The sequence below is a fragment of the Sylvia atricapilla genome, chromosome Z (assembly GCF_009819655.1).
Source record: "Sylvia atricapilla isolate bSylAtr1 chromosome Z, bSylAtr1.pri, whole genome shotgun sequence".
In the NCBI taxonomy this organism is placed as follows: Eukaryota; Metazoa; Chordata; class Aves; order Passeriformes; family Sylviidae; genus Sylvia; species Sylvia atricapilla.
Genome location: NC_089174.1, coordinates 45,065,365 through 45,088,404, shown reverse-complemented (window position 1 = coordinate 45,088,404; position 23,040 = coordinate 45,065,365). Strand labels below are relative to the sequence as shown.

General features: G+C 41.9%; 1 protein-coding gene across 1 annotated transcript in view; it reads left to right on the top strand.

Annotated features, from left to right (window-relative positions):
* Positions 1 to 5,806: 5,806 nt before the first annotated feature.
* Positions 5,807 to 23,040, top strand: part of SHB (SH2 domain containing adaptor protein B) — a 56,173-nt gene continuing 38,939 nt past the window's right edge. Inside the window, exons 1-2 of the mRNA XM_066339868.1 lie at positions 5,807 to 6,654; positions 17,941 to 18,058. Of these exons, the coding sequence (XP_066195965.1) occupies positions 6,070 to 6,654; positions 17,941 to 18,058 (703 nt within the window). The 5' untranslated portion in view covers positions 5,807 to 6,069. The remainder of the gene's footprint in view (positions 6,655 to 17,940; positions 18,059 to 23,040) is intronic.

Below are 23,040 nucleotides of genomic sequence, written 5' to 3'. Positions count from 1 at the left end.
ACCTTCTCCCCTCCTTACAGCCTTGAAGGTCTCAGGCACCTGGTCACACAAGTTTGATGACCCAGTCACAGAAAAATTAAACGTAACATCACACAGAGAGAGCACTCTGTGTAATGGATAAGTTACAAACCCAAAGTGGGACTTGGGCCAGAGCTGCTGCTGAACAGTAAAACCCACAATCCCCCAGTGGCCAGGGATCCTTCCACTGTTGTCTGCTTCCTCTGAAGACTGACTATAGATTATGATTGTTTTATTTATATTGCAAGCCAACCACACTATCTGCAGAGAGTCCAGGTGATGAAGAAACATCACTTAAGATGTGATTCTAAATTTGGTGCTATGATACTTACAAATCATGCTACACTGATACCAGTTACAAAAAAAAAAAAACCTGTGCTACTGTGATCATAAAATTCTATACTATGCTGAGCATAAAATTATGTTTTTAAAAAATAGATTTTTAATTGTAATTACAATTCAGTGCCATCATTCTGCTGAGGTTCTCCAAAAGAATCAGTTTGCCCTTACAGTTGCAGTTGATACGTAGAATTATAGGACAAGCATTTTCAATTTAAGGTTGAATAGTGGCATCTCAGTAGGGTAGGAATCAGGTGTATTCATATGGAAGATTGTCCTGTTAGGCCATTGAGGGCTTTTGGTCAGTGTCCTGCCTTATGCAGGACAGGAACACAAGAACTGGAAAGAATATGGATAGGAGACCAGCTTTATTTTAGGTTGAGCACCATCTCCAGGTATCTCCAGACCACTGTCCTGCTGAAAGCTGGGCCAGTCTAAATCTGAGTATTCAGGGCCCTCTCCATTTGAGGTCTCAGTTTCCAACAATGGAGATATTATTACCACTCTGTACCAGTGCTCAACTTCTCCTCACTGTGCAGGAGGCCCTGTTACAACCCAAAGCTTATTTTTCTGCACTAGAAGTCAGGGCAGGAAGGTCAGAATCCTGAGATAATTGCACATTGCAATGTGCAATTGCAGAAAAAGAAACAACAACAACAGCAACAACAACAACAACAAAACCAGAACAACAAAACAAAACAAACAAAAAACAAAACAAAAAACAAGTTAAAGTGCTAGCATCAGAAGTGCTTGCACCAAAGAGCTCCCATTTATCCAGTTGAATTCAGGCTAATTCAATGTCATAGACAAAATCTGCAGTCCTTGGAGAACCTTGTGCTGTTACAGCTGCATCTTTGCCAGAATTTGCCATTGTCTGAAGAGTAGCTGGGATTGAAGTACATCATTCCAGTGACTGCACTGGAGTGTGTGCAAAGGAAATCTATGATGCAGATCATAGCAGTCACTTGAGCCAGAGCTTTCCAGAGAGGCACCAAAAATACAAGAAACTGACAAATAGACTATCTGCAAGCACCTTGTGCTCTAAATCCAGCTGGCTAAATGAAGCTGCTTTTGCAAATTCTGCATGATATCTGTAGTTGACAAAACCCTTCAAAATCTGATTTTGCACTGCTCATACGATTTAAGAAAACCAAAAATGATTGATGTGAACTTGTTCTTGGAGGCAAACAGATCATCACAAAAGTAAAATTCAAGAGGAATATCTGGTTAGGTTTTTTCCCCTGCAGCATGAGAATATGGACAAATTGGTTGGACTTAAATAACTAACACATGTTCACAATATAAGAATTTCTCCTTACTTGGGAATAAACTAACTGTGGGAAGATATCACCCTGGAAAGTAGAAAAAAATCACAACTCCCTAAAAATCCTGTATTTAGTCATACATATGCACAAGAAGGAAAACATCGAGCATCTTGATAGCCTGTGGACAACAAATTGATCTCTAATGATTACCTGGGTATGATTTGTGTGATGGAACATACACAAATAGGAGGAATCCAAATGTGCTGTGGATGCTACACACCCTTTCTGAACTATCTGACTAGTCACCAAGAAAGAAATGCCTCAAGAAAGAGAACATTTCTGTTTTGTGGTAGCTGTTCTTAAGACGGTGAATAGCATTTGATTTTTTTTCCTAGCCTAAAGCCATATTAACCAGAAAGATTATCTCCTTTTTATTTTTCTTGTGGATATCTCAGTGGGAAGGGTTGATCAATACAAAAATTTGTGGACTTGTTTTCCTGTAAGATAATTGTAAATTTAGACTTGGCAGAACTGCTTGAGTGTTTATTAATACAGAAAGTACTTTTCTCTGCATGTTGCTTGCTACTTTTTCTCCTTTATCCAATTTGAAATGCACTGCATGTACTGCAACCCTTATTACACATGGAAATCAGAAATATGAGAGGGAACAAGACCTTATAAATTCCAGAATAGATGCTATTAACTTCATTATTTAATTAAACTAATATGATTAGGAGTGTGAACACTTAGTATTCACACAAGCACAAATTAGTGACTTGTGTGCAATTATATGCCTGTATCAAAAGGTAAGAGTCTCTTTTTTACTAATTCCCTAAGCTGAAATAAACTGTAAATTATTTCTACTTCAGGAGATGCAGATCTGAGAAGTAGATGTTCTCTTCAGATCATAACATTTTAGGATTCGTTATTTCACAGAAAAAGTTAACTTTCACCATCACCTCTTTATCTTTTTGTTTGGTAAAAAAATATGCTGGAAGTCTGCCAACCAGAACTCAAAACTGTGGTTAAAATTCTGAAAAATACAAAGTGTGTTTCCTTCAAAAATCTATATGAAAATGACTCAGAGCAGGGACTAGGAGTCCTGTGCAGATGTACCCTGCATGAGCAGACTGAGATTGGAAAGCATCTTGTGCACATGCAAAAGTGTTGTGGGCCTCACAGACTTATATTGGAACAATCTCTGAGATTAGAGAGACAATGGAATTCTTGATTTTACTTCTCTGCTTTGCCTGTTTTACAGATTATTCTGTCCTCATTCGTAGGTATTTATCTAGGTTGGGTTTTCCTAGGGTTATCCAGTACACCCATAGTTCCTATCCTCTCACACTGCCAAGAGGCACCTTAAGAGAAATTCTGATGTATTAGTGAAGCTTCCCTCCATCGATGTGCTTTTGCTCACTGGTCACCTCACAAGTTGCCTGCCAATGCAAGGAAGAGAACGTGGTTCCTCACTGAGCCACAAGGGACAGTATCAGGTTGAGTTTGGAGCTCTCCTAGGGCATTCTTTCCTCTCCCATGACTGGCAGAACAGAAATTAGGGAGCTGCTAGACTTCTGGGTAATGAGATCCTTTGAGTTTTAAAGAAATTGAGACTCATCTTGCTTCAGAGCAAAAAAAATCGCTCTCATAAAAAGGGCCTAGAATATACCATTCCTGAATCAGCAACTACTGGGAGTCTTGCAACCCCCTGAGAGACCCAGGTACTAGCCAGTCAAGAAACAGAGCACTGCTCAGACTCAGGCTGAGAAATTGCTCTGAGAAAAAACCAAAAAAAACTATAGTTGGACAGGATGAATATGCTGAGCAGAGACAGGAGACCAGCACTAAGGACATAAAAAGAAAAGTTTGCTGATGACAGTAAAGGGAGTATGCGACCCTCCTTTCCGCATAAACTGATGAAAATGGAAGGAATTACAACTGAAGCCTACGCTCACAAGGGAGGAAGTTTGTTCTCAGGAGCTCACTATAACATACAGACATGCTTATGTTGAGCAAACTGCAAGGGTAGTGCCCAAACACAGACAGAATGAGTCTTCTTACAGAGAATGTGTAGCCAAGAGCAAGGTTAAAAGGGTCCATAAAACAAGATAAAAACTCCGTATGTAAATCCAGTCCATCTTTATTTCATGAAGGTAATTAACTCATTAATATAACTGAATTCATTTTGCCCTCATAATTCATGGCTGGTGGTTGGTGTGTAAATACACAACAGGTATGTGTCTGATATTGGGCTTCAACAATGCCAACAAGGAGCTACATAGATATTTGTCAAAATGCAACAGGGCAATACACAGATAACTTGTAGTGATAAGTAGATAAGGTTTCCTCTTCCCTCCACTATTCTGATTATAGTTAAAAGAGCTTCAACTCCCAAATTATTAAAAACAATGGTGAAAAACATGACTGTGCCTGATATCTTCACACCCTTCCCCAAACAGTGCATGACATTGCCTTTCTCATCTTCAAAACAGGGTTCCATCTCAAGTCTACTTTTGGGCCACCCTTCTGAGCAGAAAGCATGTTAGGGAAGACAGACATTAGCACTCTGAACATCCCCCATTTCCTTCTTCTCCCCCCAGTTTTATATGCTGAGCATGATGCCATATGATATGGAATATCTGTCTAGTTAGTTGAGGTCAGCTGTGCTGGCTTGTGCCATCCCAAGCTTTTGCGCACCCCCAGTCTGCTCACTGCTGGGGCAGTGTGAGAAGACAAGGCCTTGACTCTGTGAAAGCACAGCTCATCAGTAACAAACCCCCCTGTATTACTAATGCTGTTTTCAGCACAAATAGCCCTGTAATAGCTATTGTGAAGAAAATTAACTGCACCCAAGCCAAAGCCAGCACATCGTATTAGGAACATGGCCACAGCTCCTAGTGAAACTGCAAAGTTCTTGTGCAGATTTTTTTAACTAAATGGAAAGGGTTCCCCTTCTTACTCATCTCTCTGCATTGATGGACTTGATAAAGCAACAATCAAATGATGCTTCACATGAAGGTATTAGCTCTGGAAAACTCTGTAACAGATTTGCATTGGGGGAATAAAAAACTCTTTATTTCTTTTCTTGATAGGTCTGAATTCTGATTAGTGAAGATTTCTGAAAATGCTGTTGTGAGGCATTGCTCTAACTCTTCATTTATACTGTATTCCACTATGCAGTGTAAACAGAACAAAACTGCAATGAATCTCTCCTCGCACTGATCATAATGCACAACTGGAGTGCCACAGGTCAAGCTATCATATGAGTAGTTCTTCTGTTTGCTTAACTTTTTGGTTTTGGCAGAGGCCAGAGATGGGCCTGGAGAGACCAGCCTGCAGGTATTCTTATCCTCACTTGAACATCCATTCAATGCCTCCAGCATTCCCTAAAACCAGACCACTGGGATAAGGATTAAAGATACAGGTGAGACTATCACAGCTGGGCAGAGAGAACCTGGGAAAAGCTGCTGTAGTATATGTTTACCTTTGGGCAGATGGAGGAAGATTAAAAGAGCAGTACTAGGTGTTTGGGACTGTGGTGGCCAGGATGACAAATCCTTCTGGCAACACACAAGCTGAGCAGCATGATTCACACAAGTATCACCTTTGCATTTGATTTACTGTAGCCGTCACCTAGGACCACACACGGGAAAGGTACCTACCAAAAAAATATGCAACATCCTGTTTGTTTAGCATCAGCCCTGGCCAAAAACAGGGCTTGGTTCCTTTTCAGGCGCCAGCTGGAACCCTCCCACCCCACCACGGATGGGAAGGGGGACACACAGGTAGTGGTAGTAGAGCATTCAGAGTTCAAACTGTGCAGGTGGTGGCTGGAGGTATCACGGCCACTCCGGACGAGAGGCGGAGGCATCTAGGAAAGAAACGCGAAGGCACCTCCGTCCTCCTCACGGCGGCAGCTCCGCTCCCCAGGCCGTTCCAGGGCGCAGCGGGGAAGCCCCGACGGATCCCGCGGCGCCGGAACGCGGCTACACCTGCGGCTACACCGGCCCCGGCACCGCCCGGCGCAGGGCCGGCCCTCCGCGCCGCGCCGCCGGCACCTGGCGCGGCCCCGCCCGGCCGCGGCGGTGGGCGGGCCCCGCATGCAGATGCGTCCCCCGCCTCTCCGGTGCGTGCTGAGGTCAGGCTGGGCTGCGCTGCCAGCGCGGAGCAGCGGGGCTGAGGTCGCGGCAGACCCGGAGCCGCGGGGGCGGACGCGGAGCTACGGCGAGCGCCTGGCTCGGGCCGGGAGCGGCTCCCTCCCTCCGGGAAGCCGGGGGGCTCGGCGGGGCCTTTCCAGCCGCTGGCAGCGGGAGAGCGGCGAGTGCACGGAGCGGGGCGCCCGGCCCGCCCCGCCGACCCGCTCCTCCATGCGGGCGGCGAGCGGGGCTGGGGCGCGGGGCGCCTGGGGCAGCACGCAGCGGTGCTGAGGCCGCGACCGGGAGAGACGATGGCCAAATGGCTGAACAAGTACTTCAGCCTGGGCAATAGCAAGACCAAGAGCCCGCCGCAGCCCCCGCGGCCCGACTACCGGGAGAAGCGCAACGGTGCCGGCAGCGCGCCCCGCCCCGAGGGGCCGCCGCACCTCCACCTCCACCACCACACCTCGCCCGGCTTTTCGCGCCGCCGTCTGCGCGACGACACCAGCGACCTTCTCCGCGCCTACCGGGCCCAGAAGGACCGCGACTTCGAGGACCCCTACAGCGGGCCCGGCTCGTCCCTACGCAAGCTGCGAGCCATGTGTCGCCCGGACTACTCGGCGCCCGAGGACCTGGGCGAGGCAGCCCTCAAGGCTTCCTCCTCCTCCTCCTCCTCGTCGTGCTGCGCCACGCCTCCCACCACCGGCTCCCCGCACCTCTTCCGCAGCCACAGCGAGCGCCGCCCGGCGACGCCACCCGACGTGAAGTACGTATCCCCCAAGCACCGGCTGATCAAGGTGGAGAGCGGCGGTGGAGGCAGCGACGGCGCGGGCAAGAAGCTCCGCAAGGGCTCCATGCAGCCGACGGTTAGTGTCCCCTCTGCCGTAAAAGATAAAGTAAGTGTTGTGCTCCTGCTCCCTCCTCTGTAGGTCAGGTAGTAGAGCTGGGGCTACGTCAGCCCCTGGAGGGACTTTTGCCGAGCGGACCAGCTGCGGTACATCTGGAGTTGCCGCTGTTCTCAGCCATCCTTCATTAGGTGGCCTGTCCCTTTTTCATATTGCAGGGCATGTGCAGGAGTAGCACGTAAAGTGATGGTGCGCTGTCTTTTTGGCTTTCAAGCTCACCTTTCTTCTGATGGGGCGGGTTCATAGGTGTGTCTAGCCCTGCTTTGAGGCACAGTTCACTGCCGGCCTCATGATGGGTACCAAGGCTCTTGGTATACCCCTGCAGAGCAGGATTTAAGTCCTTCGGGGGATGCTTGGGGACCGCTAGAGGCCCTTGAAAAGCTTTGTGCCTGTGACCCTAAGCTGAAGCCTCAGCCACACTACATGTGGCATGGTGCGGTCACGTACTAAAAAAAAAAAAAAAAAACAAAACAAAAAAAAAACCAAAAAAACCCACCAAAAACCACCACAAAAAACCCCCACCCAAAACAACAACAACAAAAAAACCCCACCACCTGTTTTTATGCAGACGGTTTGTCATCTGTTTATTCATAAACTTTTTGCCTCCGAGTTCCGTGTGAAAGGTAAGGCGGTTCAAAGTCCTGTATTACAGTGCCATGGCAACTTAGATGATACTGTGTTTCCAGCTGGCATGTTGGAGGCAAACTCCATAGATACTTGCCCAGTTCCAAATGTTTCCCTGTCTTTTACTGGTCATTCTATTCGAATTTTAACAAAATGTTCCAGATGCAAATGCTGGGCTTGGGAACTCAAGCTATAGAGGGAATAGCACAGCACATCCTTCCACCTGTGTTAGTCTTGTGACTATAGTTCAGTTTTTCTCATGTATTGGAAATAAGTGTTTCTCTATTTTGTTAATTGGCATTTTCAACTCCAGGATAACAGCCACAGGAATTTCAAGTATGTGCTGAAAGTTATCAGTGTAAGTGATCTATGTGTACATGTTTAAATAGGTAACATTATTGCATGGCAATGCTTCCATGACAGCTTGATAAATTATATCTGTCCAGGTGGAATTCCAAAGAAATCTGCTAGTGACAGTGATGATGTAGGGTGAAAAGTCTAGGATTTATTGTATTGTTTTAGTAGGTGTCCCTGACTGGAAGCAACTTCTTTTGCGGAAGTGTTTGATTAAAAGTTAGTATCTCCCTATGTTTTACAGTATATGTTACAGTCTATTCAGTGTTCTTAAAATTTCCTACATTGATACTTATTATCTTATTTTAGAAAACATCTCTCAGCATAAACAACTGCTTGGGGCAAAATGTATCTTTCTTTTTCTTTTTTTAAAAAATCATTGTTCAATTTTAGACCCTACTGAAGCAATTTTCAAATCAGAAAATACATATTTGTTGCTAGGTAACCTGCTGCTTTGTAATGGTCATAAATCTGTGTGCTTCTCCCAGGCTCTTGTTGCAGGTTCTGAAACTTGTAGGCAAAAATTCTCAGTCATATTTGGGTTTTTTTCCAGTTATTGAGAGGGAGAACTATATGTGACAAGCAGAAAAGCTGAATATATCTGAGAAATAATATTGTCCCTGTGCCTCAAAAAGCCAACTGTGCCTGCCTCCAACAGCATTTGTGTATGACAGGCAGCATAGCTTGTGTTTTGTTCAGTTCTGTTATTTCATCCAAGCAATGAATGTGAAATTTTTCTTATTTCACATCCCTGTAGATTATTACAGGAGAACGGGGTCAGAGTGGGCTGGCAGGGAACTGCTTATCTTCTATACCTGTGGTTCACTGAGGAAGAAGAATAAGGAATTTAGTTAACCAGGTGTCTGTAGTTCAATAGCAAACAAAGCAAGTGAAAATAAACTTCTCTAAGAAGGATATAATAAGGAAGGCAGTAAAGGTTAAATAAAGCCCCCCAAAGCTAGATGTCTGCTGTTCAGAAGAATTCAGAGACATGCTAAGAACATTTAAAAGTATCTATGTGCAACATAGCATAAGCTAGTAAACACTTCAGGAGGGAAAAAAAAACCCTAAGTGCCATATATTTCTGTCTTGATAGAAGTATGTTAGTGTTTAGTGATCCAATAATGCCTGTTAAATGTTTATGTTTCATTCCAGCATTACTGTTTCAGTGTTTTGATTTTTTCTGATTTTTATTTACAAAGATAGGGTGCTCTTTTCCTTTTTGTGTTGATGGAGAAGAAGTAGGGATTTCAAGAAATCCAGTGAGCAATTTTATATCTTCTGTGTTTTATCATCAATAAAGAGTTGGCTGAAAAGCTCAATTGAGTGTCATACTTCAAAGAGTTACTGGAATGGAGAGATATTCAGGAAGGTGCTTGTTTGGTGTGGTTACTTGTAAAGGGCAAATGGCAAAGTACGCATAGTGGCAGATTGGTCAGCTGAAATTCTCAGAGGAAAAGAAAAATTGTAAACTAGCTGATTCAGGGAATAAAGGGGGTGGAGATTTAGAACAGTGGCAAACATGGTTATATTTTGCAAGATTTTAGACAGAGGCTGTAAAAGTAACTGCAGAGATGTAATGTGTCTGGGATTCAGGAGTTTTCATGTGTAGCTGTAGAAATACCAACGAAAGATGAAGCAGACAACTCCAAATTTCCATGCACCGTTTTTAGTAGTGAGGTGACTAACCTCTACAACAGATGCCCAGTGAGAGTCATCATTTCCAGATATCTTTGAATTCAGATTGTTGGGTGAATCATTTTTATTTAGTTAATACAATTAGGTGGGTTTGGGGACTTTATTGTGATGTTAACCTTCAGATAAGGGAGAGCAGGGAGTAGAGTGTGTTAGAATTCATGGCTGAAGCAGTTCAGGTCCTCCAGTATGGTGGATAAAGAAATTGTCTTCCATCTTTAGTGCTGGCTTGTGAGAGCTTAACTTATTTGCTTGCCACAGAGAAGCTAGGGAGTGTGGGCAAGTTGAAACAACATGTGGTCGCATTCTGGATCAATCTGGCATCTCCTGTGTTTGTGTAAGAATAAACATGAGATTTGGTTTGAGACCAGTTCAGTGGGGATCAAATGAAATAAGCTGAAGTCTTCCTAAGTGTCCTCTGTCTGGCATTGTGGTGTGTGTAAATCCATGAAATAATAAATGAGTGGGAAGTGTTTGTGTGAAAGGATACTTCAGATATGTTATCACTTTTTACATATTTGAACCTAACCCTTTATCTGCCAAGTTTTGCAGCTGAAGAACCTGGGATGCTTCCCAAAACCAAGCTATATGATACTACATCACAGGAAGTTCTTAAGATTCATAGCATATTGTGCTTTAAGTTGTTTAAATTGTCCTAAAGACATTTATTTCATAATGAGCTGCATTTTGCACTGTCTGTGTTCAGCAGAGATGGAACAGTGCAACAGTCCTGTATATCAAATGCAAAGACACTGCAAGTTGCAAGATCCATTTCCACAGGTGTTCAAGAAATTTTTGAAATTAATCTCTTCTTCTCCATTAGATAGGTTTGTTGGCACAGGTCACTTAGGGTATCTGTTAGTGGTTCAAAACAGGGATTCTGAACAAATAAATCACTAGGCAGTTATACACTTACAATCCAAACCCCGTATCCCTCGCATGACAGTCTGGACAAACTGCAACATTGGTGGCATCTTCTTACTTCTGATTCGTTTTGTTACCAATTGCTTGCTGTGTGCTTAGTCTTATATCTCTCTGGTCTACACATCTGCTGTCTGATCTCAAACTGTTGCTACAATAGTCTACAAGTTTATTTAAGTGAATTTCAAGTTTTTTGTTACAAATGTTGAAATTATTTGTAAAGTTCTGAAATCTACATTATATGTGTGTACAAACATGTACATAGACAAAACATAATAAATACATAGTATATAGTTACCTTGGTATACATAAATGTATGTATTGCTGAGAAAGAAGTTGCGGACATTGTCTTTGGAGACTTTCTAAACTGTTGCGGGCAAGATCCTGGACTTGGTCTACCTTTGGTATTACCCCTGTTTTGAGCAGAAGAGTGGTTTAATTCACAAAACCACAGAAAATGCTGAGCTGGGAGGGATCACTGAGCCCATCTCCTACCACTGTACAGCACCATCTCCAAGAGTCACACCATGTGCCTGAGAAAGAACTGTGTGTTTTTGCAAGATTCTTCATCCCTCACTGACAATAGGATAGGAGAGATGTTTGTATCTCTAAACACCTTTGTATGTGTCCTTGCTTTTGCTGACCACTGTCTGGTGGCAAAGAATATGATTTGACTTTTCACTCCTTTGCCCTGTTTCAGTGTGGTTGTGTCCTTAACTAACAGTATCCTAGGCACTGTTTGGAAGTGGAGGAAATGATACGAGACTGAGCAGTTGAAACAGCATAATGGTGGATTCTAAAATAAGATAGGAAAGGACTGTGGTGCAGATCTTCCTGGACAGGGCATAGTTTGTGTGAATGTTACTGTTAAACAGTCTGTTTACAAGGAAACAGACATAAGGTGTGATTTTGGAGTTATGCATTGTACAGGAAATGTGGAAAATTGTTTTACAAAATATATTCTGCTAATGACATTTCATGGGATACAATTTTTTAAGCTTTTTTTTAAACTTTGTTTTCTAAAGGGAACAATACCTGTTAATCATTTTGCCTGTCCTTCCTTCAATAACTCTTAGATCTACTGAAAAATCCTTGAAGGTGTATTTTCAAATTTAAAATACTGGAGCGGATGGGTCAAGGAAGCACCTGTGTCATTCTGAGTGGAAAGCAAGTACAACTGCATTTTTAAACTTTGAGCAGGAGTTGGAAGTTGCATTGCCCGCTGTGTGAAGAGTGAACTGCATTGCCCTGTGTGAGGCAGTGACACATGTGGGACAGGAGGGGACTTGAGTTACTACCTGGGAACAGAGGATAGAAATGGAGGGGCAAGAAAGCCGGAAGTGTTGTTTGTATCAGCTTGTTAGCAGCTCAGTTCTGTCCCTGTGAGTGTGTGGAGTTGTAAAAACTGAAGAGCAATTCACCTTCACTGAGCACTAAACCTTGTGTGGGGGAGCAGCTCCTGAAATCCTGTTATTAAATACTGGCTTTTTTCCCCTCCAGCACCTCACTATCAGTTCACAACTCTCTGAGAAATTTAGGCGCTGAATTTCCCAATTTGTGTTTAAATTACCTTTTAGATGAGATGTGTCAGTCTCTGGAAGTCACTGCTACAAATGAGGTCTGTGATTTCTTCCAGGGGTAGAGCTAGTGCTGATCTTTCCAATACTCAAATTTAGGACTAGGAGAAAAGGCTCTAAACACACTTTATCTGTAGGGTAGACCTCTAGAATCATACCCTAAATTTCTGACTTTTTAACAAGATGGTAAAGGTCCTTGATTTATTTTTCCTGATACTTTCAGGAATTTGACCATATACAAATCATTCTGTTAGCAAGTTTTCCAAGGCTGTGAAATTTATTTTGAATAAAGAGTGGTACTTAGGCTACAGGGAGGATTGATTATCTGACAGGTTTCAGAATTCAGTGCTTGAAGAAAACCTAGGTGGAAGTCTTTATTAATGTGGAAAACAAATCAAGACCAGATTTCAGTCTTGCTCTATGCAGGCTGAGCTTTGTCCAGGCTTCAACATCAGAGATGTTTCTGATGTGTAGTTGCCTGAAGATTACATGAAAATAAAACTTTTTAGGAAATATCTGCTTAAGGCATGTTTGAGTAGTGAGACCTGGAGGTTGCTTAGCGTCAAGGAGAGAAATTTGGCATCAAAAATATCATGTTGTAAAAAAAACCCTAATATACCCACACAAAAAAACCTGACCAATGCAACGCAACAGCAACCAAACAAAATAACAACACAACTCCCTCCATGTAATATTGTTAACTGTTGTTGGCCACGATGATGATTGGATGGATAGAGCACCTCTCTATGAGGAAAGGCTGAGGGAACTGGAATTGTACAGGCTGGAGAAAAGAGAAGGCTTTGCGGGGCACCTAAATGGAACCTTCCACTATCTGAAGGGAGCCAATGAGAAATCTGGAGAGGAGAGGGGCTTTTTACAAGGGCATGTAATGACAGGGCAAGGGAGAATGGCTTTGAAATGAGAGTAGATTTACATTACATTTTAGGAGTATGTCCTTTAACTGTAAAGGTGGTGAGGCATGGGTTGCCTAGAGAAGTAATGCCTCATCCCTGGAAGTTCACAAGGCCAGGCTGGATGGGATACTAAACTACCTGGTCTATCCAAAGGTGTCCCTGTCCATAGCAAAGGGGTTAGGATGAGATGATCTTTAAGGTCCTTTCCAAACCAGGCCTATCTGTGACAATATACAGTAGCTAGGGACTGGTCTATTGTGAATACAAAATCTCAGAGGATGAAGAATTTTCATTACATTGTGTTAAACTGTGAGAACTGTGATGTTCTCAGAGACATATTTGCAGTTTTTAAGTGCCCTTGTCTTCTGGATCTTTGCTGACAGACACATGCTCTCATCTGTGATATTAGTGGACTTAATTGCAGCTCACAAAAGTTGAAAGAGGAATATATGGTCTGCCTTTATACGGTTTAAGTATGTCCCTGCCCATGGCAAGGATGTTGGAACTAGAGGATCTTGAAGGTGTCTTCCAACCCAAACCATTCTATCATATAAATATTGATAATATAATAATATACATTATTTATTAAAAATAAATCTTTAAAATAAATCTCCCCATGTCAATTCCCCAAAGGCCTGTTGAGTAGGAGAAGTCTCTTAGATTTTTGCTACGTGTTGTTGTAATTCCTCTTGTATTCTTCTAGACTAGTGTGTCCTTAATCACAATAGCTACTAAATTAGTGAAGTAGCTAAGAGCTCTGTGCTGATATTGGTGTTTCAGAGACAGCTTGATCTTCTGCATTTCCTTTCAATTAAAAAAAAGGGATCATGTCTATTTTTTCAGTGTGGTGAGTTGTCATTTGTTTCCTTCTTTTTCATTCTGTTTAAAATGTTTAGTCAGATAGAGATGCCTGTGAAATTATGCGTTAGGTGTGTTCTTTGGTTTCTTCCTGTGGCTGCATATGCAAATCATGCTTTTGTATATGCAAATACCCATTTAAACTTGTGTTTAATATGATAATATTTGTCAGACTTTTTTAAAAACTGTAGAAGAACAAAGACCATGCATCAACAGTGAAGCTCGCAAGTTAGTTAATATATAATAGAGGGATAAACCTACCATAATCTCAGCTTGTATTTAATTATCTGGGGGATGGAGTTATTACTGTGTTTTTGATCTTGTATCTGCTGATTAACTTTTTAGTTAGTGCTATGCTTTTTAATTTGTCAACTTGTCTGGTAACTGGGCTGTACTCTTTTTCTGTCTTCTGACTTTTAACTAGCAACCTGCTAGGAAGAGCCACTGAGAGTGTTCTCTAAATGGTTACTGACTTCTTTTGATGACTGCACTTCTATTTATGTGTTAAAGTTCCTTCTGCTTGAAATCATTGATGTCTCAAAGTACTACTACATGTACAAAAATAGAAAATCCTATCATGTGTGTATGGGATGCCATAGAACAGGCTTGAAAAGAGCAGGAAACAGTAGTAGCAGGAGCTCACTCTCCACACTCAGAATGTAGATTTTGCATTCTGTCGAGAGATAAGCTACAGGTCTTTGGCAATAACCCTGACAAATGCAGGTGATTTAGACATTAATTTGGAATCTAAATAACTACCTTCTGGGGATTCCTGATAGCTGTGTTTTCATTTTGACAGATAGGATCTATGAGGAAAGTGGCTGGATTTGGCAGAGCAGGGAGTCAAACTAAATGTGTCCTGCTCCAAAGGTCAACCTCTGTGTATGAAAGCTGTCTTTAGCCATACTTTCAAAATTTCAGCACATTCCTCTTATTGTGCCCAGGGGTAGATGTGGCAAGTACAGCATTAGATCCTGGATAATCTGACTAGCTGAGATGTCTAGGAGGGATGCATTGGTAGATACTGACTGCTGTCCATTATCCGCTACTTCCTGTCCAGTGTTTGTCAGTCAGTAGCATGGCAGATCAGTTTGGAGACCAGTTGAACGAGTTTAGCCATTTGCCTTGAAAGTGCACTAAATCACAGCTGTGGAAGGGGCACTGTGTGCAGGCCCTAACCTGGGATCTCCTGTGCTGCCCTTGGCCTCTGGGCTGTAGAAGACAAATGCCTGACGGAGACCAGTTTGCTGGGCGGTGGTTGAAAGGTTGTTGGGAGCAATATAAGGAAACAAAATGCACAGCAAATACCTCTTTCTGGAAAGACAATGAGCTCAGGTGAACACAGGGGCACATTGGTTATCATTGGAAAGACCTGCTCCTGCATGCCTATGGGGAAGAGGTGACAGCATGGTGTTCTCTCAGTGGGAGTTCTCCGTGTGGTGTGGAGGTGATCAGGATCTGCAGAATTCCCACTGCACATGCAAGGCACGTACCTGTGATATTTGTGAAGAGAACTTGTGTGTAGCTTTGGCAAACTTTTTCTTTCTGAACATAGCATGCAAGGGGTATGAGTGTATTAATACCATCTGTCATGAAGCAAGTATTTTGTTTATTGTGTACATGACTAGGAAATTATGTACTCAGAACCTCCTATTTCATCAAAGTTTTTGTCTGTATTTTGTCTAGCCAAGCACAGGGGCTTGGAAGGTGAGCTCATTAAGGTAAAAGTAGCTTATGTGGAGATGGCAAAAAGACTTGCAGAGTAGAAACTCTTTTTTGGTAGAGATCTCTGAAAGCAGGAAAAATAATCCTCTGAAACAGGATTGTCAAAAGGAGTTCAGAAATTTACAATAAGTATGTTATGATAGAACCAACAATCATATGAGGTTTTCAAGCACTGGGGTTTCTTATTTTTGAAAAAAGTAGAAATACTTAAGACTTCCTAGAAGTGGAGAATTTATAGCTGTTTGCAAATCAGATTTTGGCACTGGCCAGCTGCTCATCCACGCGGAGAATGACTGAATTTTAGTATATATGGAAACAGTAACAGTCAGCTGGGGAGTCCTCCGAGAGCTCAGCATGGTAAATCTACTTGCAATAAGATACACAGTTCCAGGAAAGGTGAAGCAGGCTGCTCTTTCTGCCTGACTGAGTGCTGACAAGTGGGTTTAGGATTTGCTGTGGGAGTGTTGTTTAGGTTGGAGTTTTTTGTGTGGCTTTTTTTGGTGGAGATCTTGTTTGACAGCATCTTTTATGTATAATTTTCATCCTTGTATATTTTGGGCAAATGGAGAAGAAGAAATGTCAAAGAGCTGTGCTAAGTCCACTTTCTGTTTCACGTTCTAGTGCAGTTATGCAAATGATTGGTGAGTGTTACGCATCAACATTTGCAAAGGAGAGCAGCACAGAGCTCAGGCCACCACCTGAGCAGCCGTTGACAGGGTCAGAGCAGAAGACAGCACGGATGGCATTTCAACTGCATCACTTTTGGAAATAAAACTGCCCTTGTGACTAGGAGGAATTGCTACTGCCTGATACACATTGTTGTCTTTGTCTCAAGTGTGTGCAGCTGCTGTCACTTGATTTGCTGCTTGGGCATATGTTGCCAGATGGGGGGAGGGGACTTTTTCCCTTTCTGTTAACTGTTTTTCAAAATAATGATGGAGTAATTTTGGACACTAAGTGAAAGAAAGAACTGTATTCCCCTCTCTTTATGATCTGTGTCAGTCTGGTGGTTTCTGGTAAAAAAAAAAAAATCTTCCAGTCATTTAAATTCTGAGTGGAGGAAAACACACACAAAAAATATAATTAAAACGTCAGTCTTGGTAGTAAAATAAGCAAAATAAGTAGTATAAAATTGCAGTGTGCCAGTGTTACAGGGCTTGAGTAGTGACTCTGAAGTGTGTTAGATGTCTCGTTTCCTAATCTGAAAGGAGATCTCTGAATTTCCTAATAGAGTGTTCATTTATTCCATGGCACTTGTGCAGGTGTTTGATCTGTGAATACTTGTGTGTCCTGTTTTTCTTCTCTGACTGCTGGGGTATGCTGGCAGCAGGAGACAGAAGCAGATGCAGCTTCAGTCTCTTAGCTGGCAGTATACTCCTGGTTCTTTGTTGAAAAGATTGAAACTGTTGGAATGGCACTGTGCTGTAAGTCTTACTAGTGCTGATCTTAAAAATATAAAGTAACTCAGTTTAAAAATCTCTTGTAAATAAAGTAAGCCTTCAGGGCAGAACGCTTTAGGCTTGCCCTGCTTTAAGTGATGAGTTGAACAGGGTGATCTCTTGAGGTTCTTTACCACCTGAATAATCTTAAAATTTCATAGGATTCTGGTGTTGAAGCCTGCCTCTGCCTGCTTTGTTTGCTTCACTCTTTTGCCTGCTGTAGATTACATCTCTGTGCTCTGCAGTAATTCTCATATGAGGATTTCTGCCTTTGCCCCAGTCCCCTTGTCACATCTCAGAAACAAAGATTAGCTTTACCATCTCAATTATAGGGCGGGATGATTCCTATGACTTTAATTGGCTGATGAAAAAACCTATATGTGGGACCTACACAACATACAATGATTTTGCAGCAGTCTGGAAAGCATAGTAATGTAAGGTCAATTGTGAGATTTTCTAACTTCAGATTTTTTTAGTCTCCTGGTGGAGGAAGAAAACATGTTCTGACAGATAATTTCTTTTTGCTGTCTTTTGTCTCAGTTCACAAAATATAAGTGAAAATAGTGTTCCTTTGAGAGAAAAAATGGCATAGATGGGTTTGAGGATTTAAGATTAGCCAAGAAGTTTGCTTTCTTTATACTTTTTTTAGGTGAGATTAAAATTAAAAGGCTTCTTATTAGTGCAGCAAAAAGAGTAGCCCTAGAATATTTATTTTAAAAGTTTCTGGCAATATTTTCAGTTGTAGCTCATAAAACTTAAAAACAGAGGAGTTGAAGTATGTGCAAGATAAACAGTTGGGGTTTTTTTTGCCTGAATATTAGCAGACTTCTCTGATAAGATTTGCACTGGGTTGAATTTGCTGACTGATTGGCTCTTTCTGATTTGTCCGTCCCAATTATTCCATTGCTTGTGCTAGTCAGAAATGTTTTTGCTATGGAGTCTGCCTTTTTGAGGTTTCCGATATGAATAGGAGCACACTTCTATTTCAGTACCATTAGTAACTGATCTATGGCAATTGTGTTATTTATCCTCTGAACCAAGACTCTATTTTGAAGATGGCTTAGGATGCAGCCATGTGAAGCTGTTTTTATTTGTTGATGGGATGTCATTGCCTTCTGCTTTGCACATCTAACTGGAGACTTCAGTAACATTTACCTTCCTGTCTTTCAGGTATTGATAGCTGATGACTACTCAGACCCGTTTGATGCCAAAAGTGAGTTGAACAGAATGGGGAAAGGGGAGAACACTGGCTATATGGAGCCATATGAAGCCCAGAGAATAATGGCTGGTAAGAAAAGACAGTTGCACCTGTGAGCTCCAGTTGCATGGCAGTTCACACATATATTATAGCTGCTATGAAACAGAAATGTCCTTGGCATGGAAAACTATGTTTTTGAAGATGCTTAGGTAGGCAGCAGCAAATGCCATGGAAGCATTGAGTTTTCCTGCATGTGCCTTTATACCTAAAAATACTGCTCTGTACCTCGCTTTTAAACACAGAAGTTTTGTACTGTCATGGGATAAGATGAAAAAATAAGAGCAGTGGGAGTTGAAGTGTCTATTGCTCCTCTTGGCAATGTGAAGGCTGTCATCTCTCAATGTGGTTGAGATGGCCAAAGCATGACATTGTGTTATTCCACTGAAAAACAGTTAATAAGTTTGTTTATGGACTTTTTTCATCAATCAGATTCAAACTTCTTGGTGTCAGAGGAGGGCTGCAGAGATACATCTTTCTGTAGCTTCCTTCTTTCCCTCCTTGCTTCTCTGATTTTTTTTACCAGTGGTCAAAATGAGACACTATAGGATGCCTGTGAGCCTTTAACTGCTCTTCTTGGTGATGTCCTTCCTTTTCTGTCACGTAGGGAAGTGGTTAGTGGTGATGTTGTTGTTCGCCGTTGGACTGTTTGAACCCCTTGTTACTAGCATTATGCAACTCTATTTTCTATGTATTTTCTTTATTAGGATCAATATCCTACTTGTTGTCTGTGCAGTCTGTAAAATGTTCTGAGGTATGGGGCCATATGTTTTTAATTTGTGACGACTTAACCAGTCAACACATATCTTTGTGCAGATCAAATGCACATTTCTTGGATTTGTGCAGCAGGTCCTTTTTTTCTCATTTTGTGGTGAAAGTCACTCTTGTGCCCGGTTAAGTTGATTGTATGCTTTCCTTTTCTATTGGCAGCTCCTGTTTTGGGCCCTCAGGAAAGATTAATCAGTGGGGGAAGATGAGGCTGTTGGATGCAAACATCCTTTTTTCATGCAAGTGTTCTTATTTTTCTTTTCTTAAAGCATTTCTGAACAGAGACACAGGAAGTGACATGGAAAGAGTTCTTTGGAAGTTTTCAGTACCTTATAGAAGGGACTGGAGCTGTTATTTCTCATTAGTGTAAATATATTCGTTATAAGTTGAGAGATTTCTCAGAAAATCAAATTAGTCCAAATAATTTCTTGCTCTTTGTACAGCAGTGATGATCATTTGTAATTTAAACTATTAAGTTTACAGTGCTCTGGCTTGTTTCTTCCTGCATTTAGGACTGGAGTTTGTTCTCTCTTCTTTTCCAGATTAGCCGTAACAAGTGAGATATTTAGTGGACAATACTGGATGGCTTAGCTGCAGTAAGAGACAGTAGGTTTGTGAGCCATTGGAATTAGAAGACATCTTTTCACCTAGTTGGTGCTTGGTGCAACTGGTTAGCTGTTGTATCAGCTCCATGTTATTATAAAGGAAGCATGAGGAGCTCTCAAAGATGCTAAAGGCACTTTTGAAAATAGGATTTAATTGATTGTAATGATAGAGCAAGTGTTGTGAATATTCATGTGACTGAGCTAGTAGAAGATGACTGATATACCTGTGAAGATGTTTAGTGTTTTGAGATCTGGGTGTTTAGTTTCCAGTCATCTTGTCCTAATGTGGGTAGAGAAGGTCCCCCCATAAACCTCCATGGCATTAAGTTGTGTTGACTGTATTCAAGCACATAGTTTTATGTGTAGGGATTTTTATTTATTGCTCAGGTGTTGCCTTTGCACTTTACTTGATAAATAAAAATGCAAAGACATCTTGTTGGAGAGTTTTTAAAGATTCTGTTTATATTTACTGAGTGAGCTCTATTATGTATCTGCTGTTTCTGATGTTTGGCTTGCCTCAAAATATTTACTGCTTTATTATGTTTGTTAGTTTTGTTGTCTCATGAATAGAAGAACATCAGATGGCTATCTGTTTAGCCTTCTGATTTTATTTAACGTGGCTTAATCCTAGAGAGAAGGAATTTACATAACCCAGTGGAATGCATTGTGAGAGAGACAGAAAATAAAACAGCTTCTTATCAGCTATTCCATGTTTACTGGTGTGCCCTAACTCTTGAACTCTGGGAACCCAGTGTAAGGGTAGTTGAAATACGTCCCTAAAACTTTTGTGCATGCTATGTGCTCCAAAAGTTAGCAGAGGATTAGGCAAAAGCAGATGTCCATATGAAGTAAGACCCTATGATTTCAATATGAGAAAATAAGCTTACATCTGAATAGAAATGCATGAACTCTGAAGTAACTAATATTTTTATTCAGAGCTTATCCTTTCTTCCTAAAAGTTCTGTCATCTCACAGTTGTCAGGCAGTTTGTTCTGAGATGATGTTTAATTTAAAAGAAAAGGCAGTCTCTGAGTTGATTTATTTCAATTAATTATTGAATGGTCTATCTGATCTCATGCTGTCTGTGGTTAGAATTGGATTCAACCGGGCTTGAAGTTTCTTCTGCTAATAGTGCCCCCCAAAAATACTATCTCCTCAGATTTGTGGTTGTGATGACTGGAAAAAAATCTTTATGGCAAGGTTTGGAAAGACTTCTTAAAGAAAGATTTGACCTGAGGCTAAGGCAGAGTGTGTTGATGATGAATAGTGCGTGTTGATAAGAAGCCATCATCTCTTGTCAGCCAAACACATCTGCTGTGGTATTGATGTTCATAAGTGTCTGTCCTGTCTTCAGGAAATCCATGCCAAAGCTTCAGAGAGAATCTCCGGCAATTCAGTTTCTGAAGTGCTGTGTGGTGGGAGTCTGAGCTTGGCTGGGTGTGCACCCAGAGACACAGCTACGGTTGCTGCATCTTTGCCTTGCCCACAACCTGTTTGGAGATTTGATGTCCCAGAGGAACTACATGAGCATAAGTTCTCTGTGGTATATGATGTGAAGTATCTTGGACTATGCATGGAGTGAGATTCTGGACTGGCTGCTGTCAAGCATGCATGGCAGCAATAGAGAGAGCTACGAGGCTGATTTCTAAGGATCCTGACTACTAGGTCGACCTTACTTCTCCCCTGTTGTCAGTCTGTAGCTGCTGCAGTGACATGTGGCCTGTCACAGAAATAAGCCTGTGCTGCTTTACCTACACTATAACCAAGCATCACTGCTTGTATCAGATGTAAGATGTGCTTTGTGCTTGAAAGAGTGGTCTGCAAAAAAGCAGTGGCTACAGATGCTGCATTTGAACAGAAGTCAATAGCTGAGACACTGTCCGGTCGGAGTGCTGTTGAGCATAACATCCAGGCTTCTCTGTCATCCATTCCTCTCAGGGAGTGCTAGGGGAAGGCAAGTTAGGTTCCACTTGAGTATGTACTCCCACCAGCCTGCACTGAATGTCACATCCTGGAGAGGAGTCTGTTTGTTTTCTGTGGTAATCCCTTACCTGAGAGGAGAAAAGGTTTCCTCAGTTCATGGATATGACTGTGGCTACAGTTGGGGAAAATGTGTACATTCTTTTGCCTTTAAAAATCCCCTGAAAATCATAAGGTCCTATTCTAGCTATAGCCTTACAGGCATGCCTTTCCTCTCTCTCCTGTACATGTTGACATAGCTCTTCCAGGCATCCCTGCCTTTCATAAGGAGTTAACACCAGTCCTCAGATTGCATGAAATATTTGCAATCAAATGCCAGATCAGGGCTGTCTATATCACAGCCTTCTATGTGCTGCATCACAGAGTGCATCTAAAACTTGCCTTAGGAGAAGGATCCAATTTTGGATCATCATTCTGATGGAGATATGCTGATAGGCAAGTTGTTGCACAAAGAGCTGTGTCATTTTAAGGTATGATAAGGAGTACTGGCTACAAGAATGAGTTAATGAACTGCATCTGTTTTCCTACTTGGTGCTTGGATTTGAAGAGGGCATCTTGCTTCCAAAAGGAGATGTTTTATGTCTTGAGTAACCTCTAAAAGTTACCCTGATCAGAACAGCTTATGATGTCTTGAGTATGAAGCACCTAGCATGATACATGCTATATTATAAAATTCAGCGTACTTAAACAGCAGCAAAATTAAGGTCATTTTATGTTTCAAAATAATTTGGGACCACATAATGAAAAATGCCGAGTAAAGGGTGGGGCTGTTTGGTGAGAGAGGAAGTAGAAAGCATTATCAGGATGTGATGCCTACATTGAAAAATGCCTTTTAGCAAAATCACTTCTGTTTTTTCTGAATCAGGTATTGTATCTTCTGGTCTGTGGAATGGTCAGGGAAAGAGAGATAGGCGAGGCTAAGCTCTTGAGTTAGGACAACGATTTGAAAGGTGAGTTAAACATGTGCTACGTCAGTGCCTTGATTTCTTAGAGATCCAGGAATGCCTCAGGTCGGTGCCCTGAGAGTCTTGGTGTACATCATGTTTTTTCTTTGCTTTTATAGGTATGACCTAGGACTGTGCCAGAGACATTAGCCTCTTTGTGGGATTCTGGAGTCTAGTTCATGCATTTGCCTCAGAGAGAAAACCCTCTTCTTATGTCTCAGGATTCTGAAAACCGAAATGGGTAGCATTTCTGCAAACAGTTGCTTTCCCTGAGATGTAACATACTGTGTGGTAGTTCTCCATGGAGCAAATGCTGTGTTGTGTGCAGACCTAAGAAGGCTGTCATAGCACTATTTATAAAATATACACTGTGCCTCTGTTCTGATCAGGGTAACTGTAGAGGTTCCTTAGGGCATAAAATAATCTTGTTTTGGACAGCCTAAGTAGGTTTTACAGGAGAAAGGAATTCAGTTTGTTATTGATGCATTCCTCACAAGAGTCTAGTCAACACATTTGTCCTGGGGACTCTGCATGTTAGATCTTGTAGGTGGGGTGTGCTAACCCATGAGATCAGGGAAAGTGCTCAGTGTGCATTTGGCAAGTCCCAAATCCACACAAAACCATGCTGCCACTACTCCCTGAACACTGGAAAATCTAACTAAGCCACAAAAAGGCTTCTGGCGATAAATGGAAAGCTGAATTCAAGTTTCAAACTGAA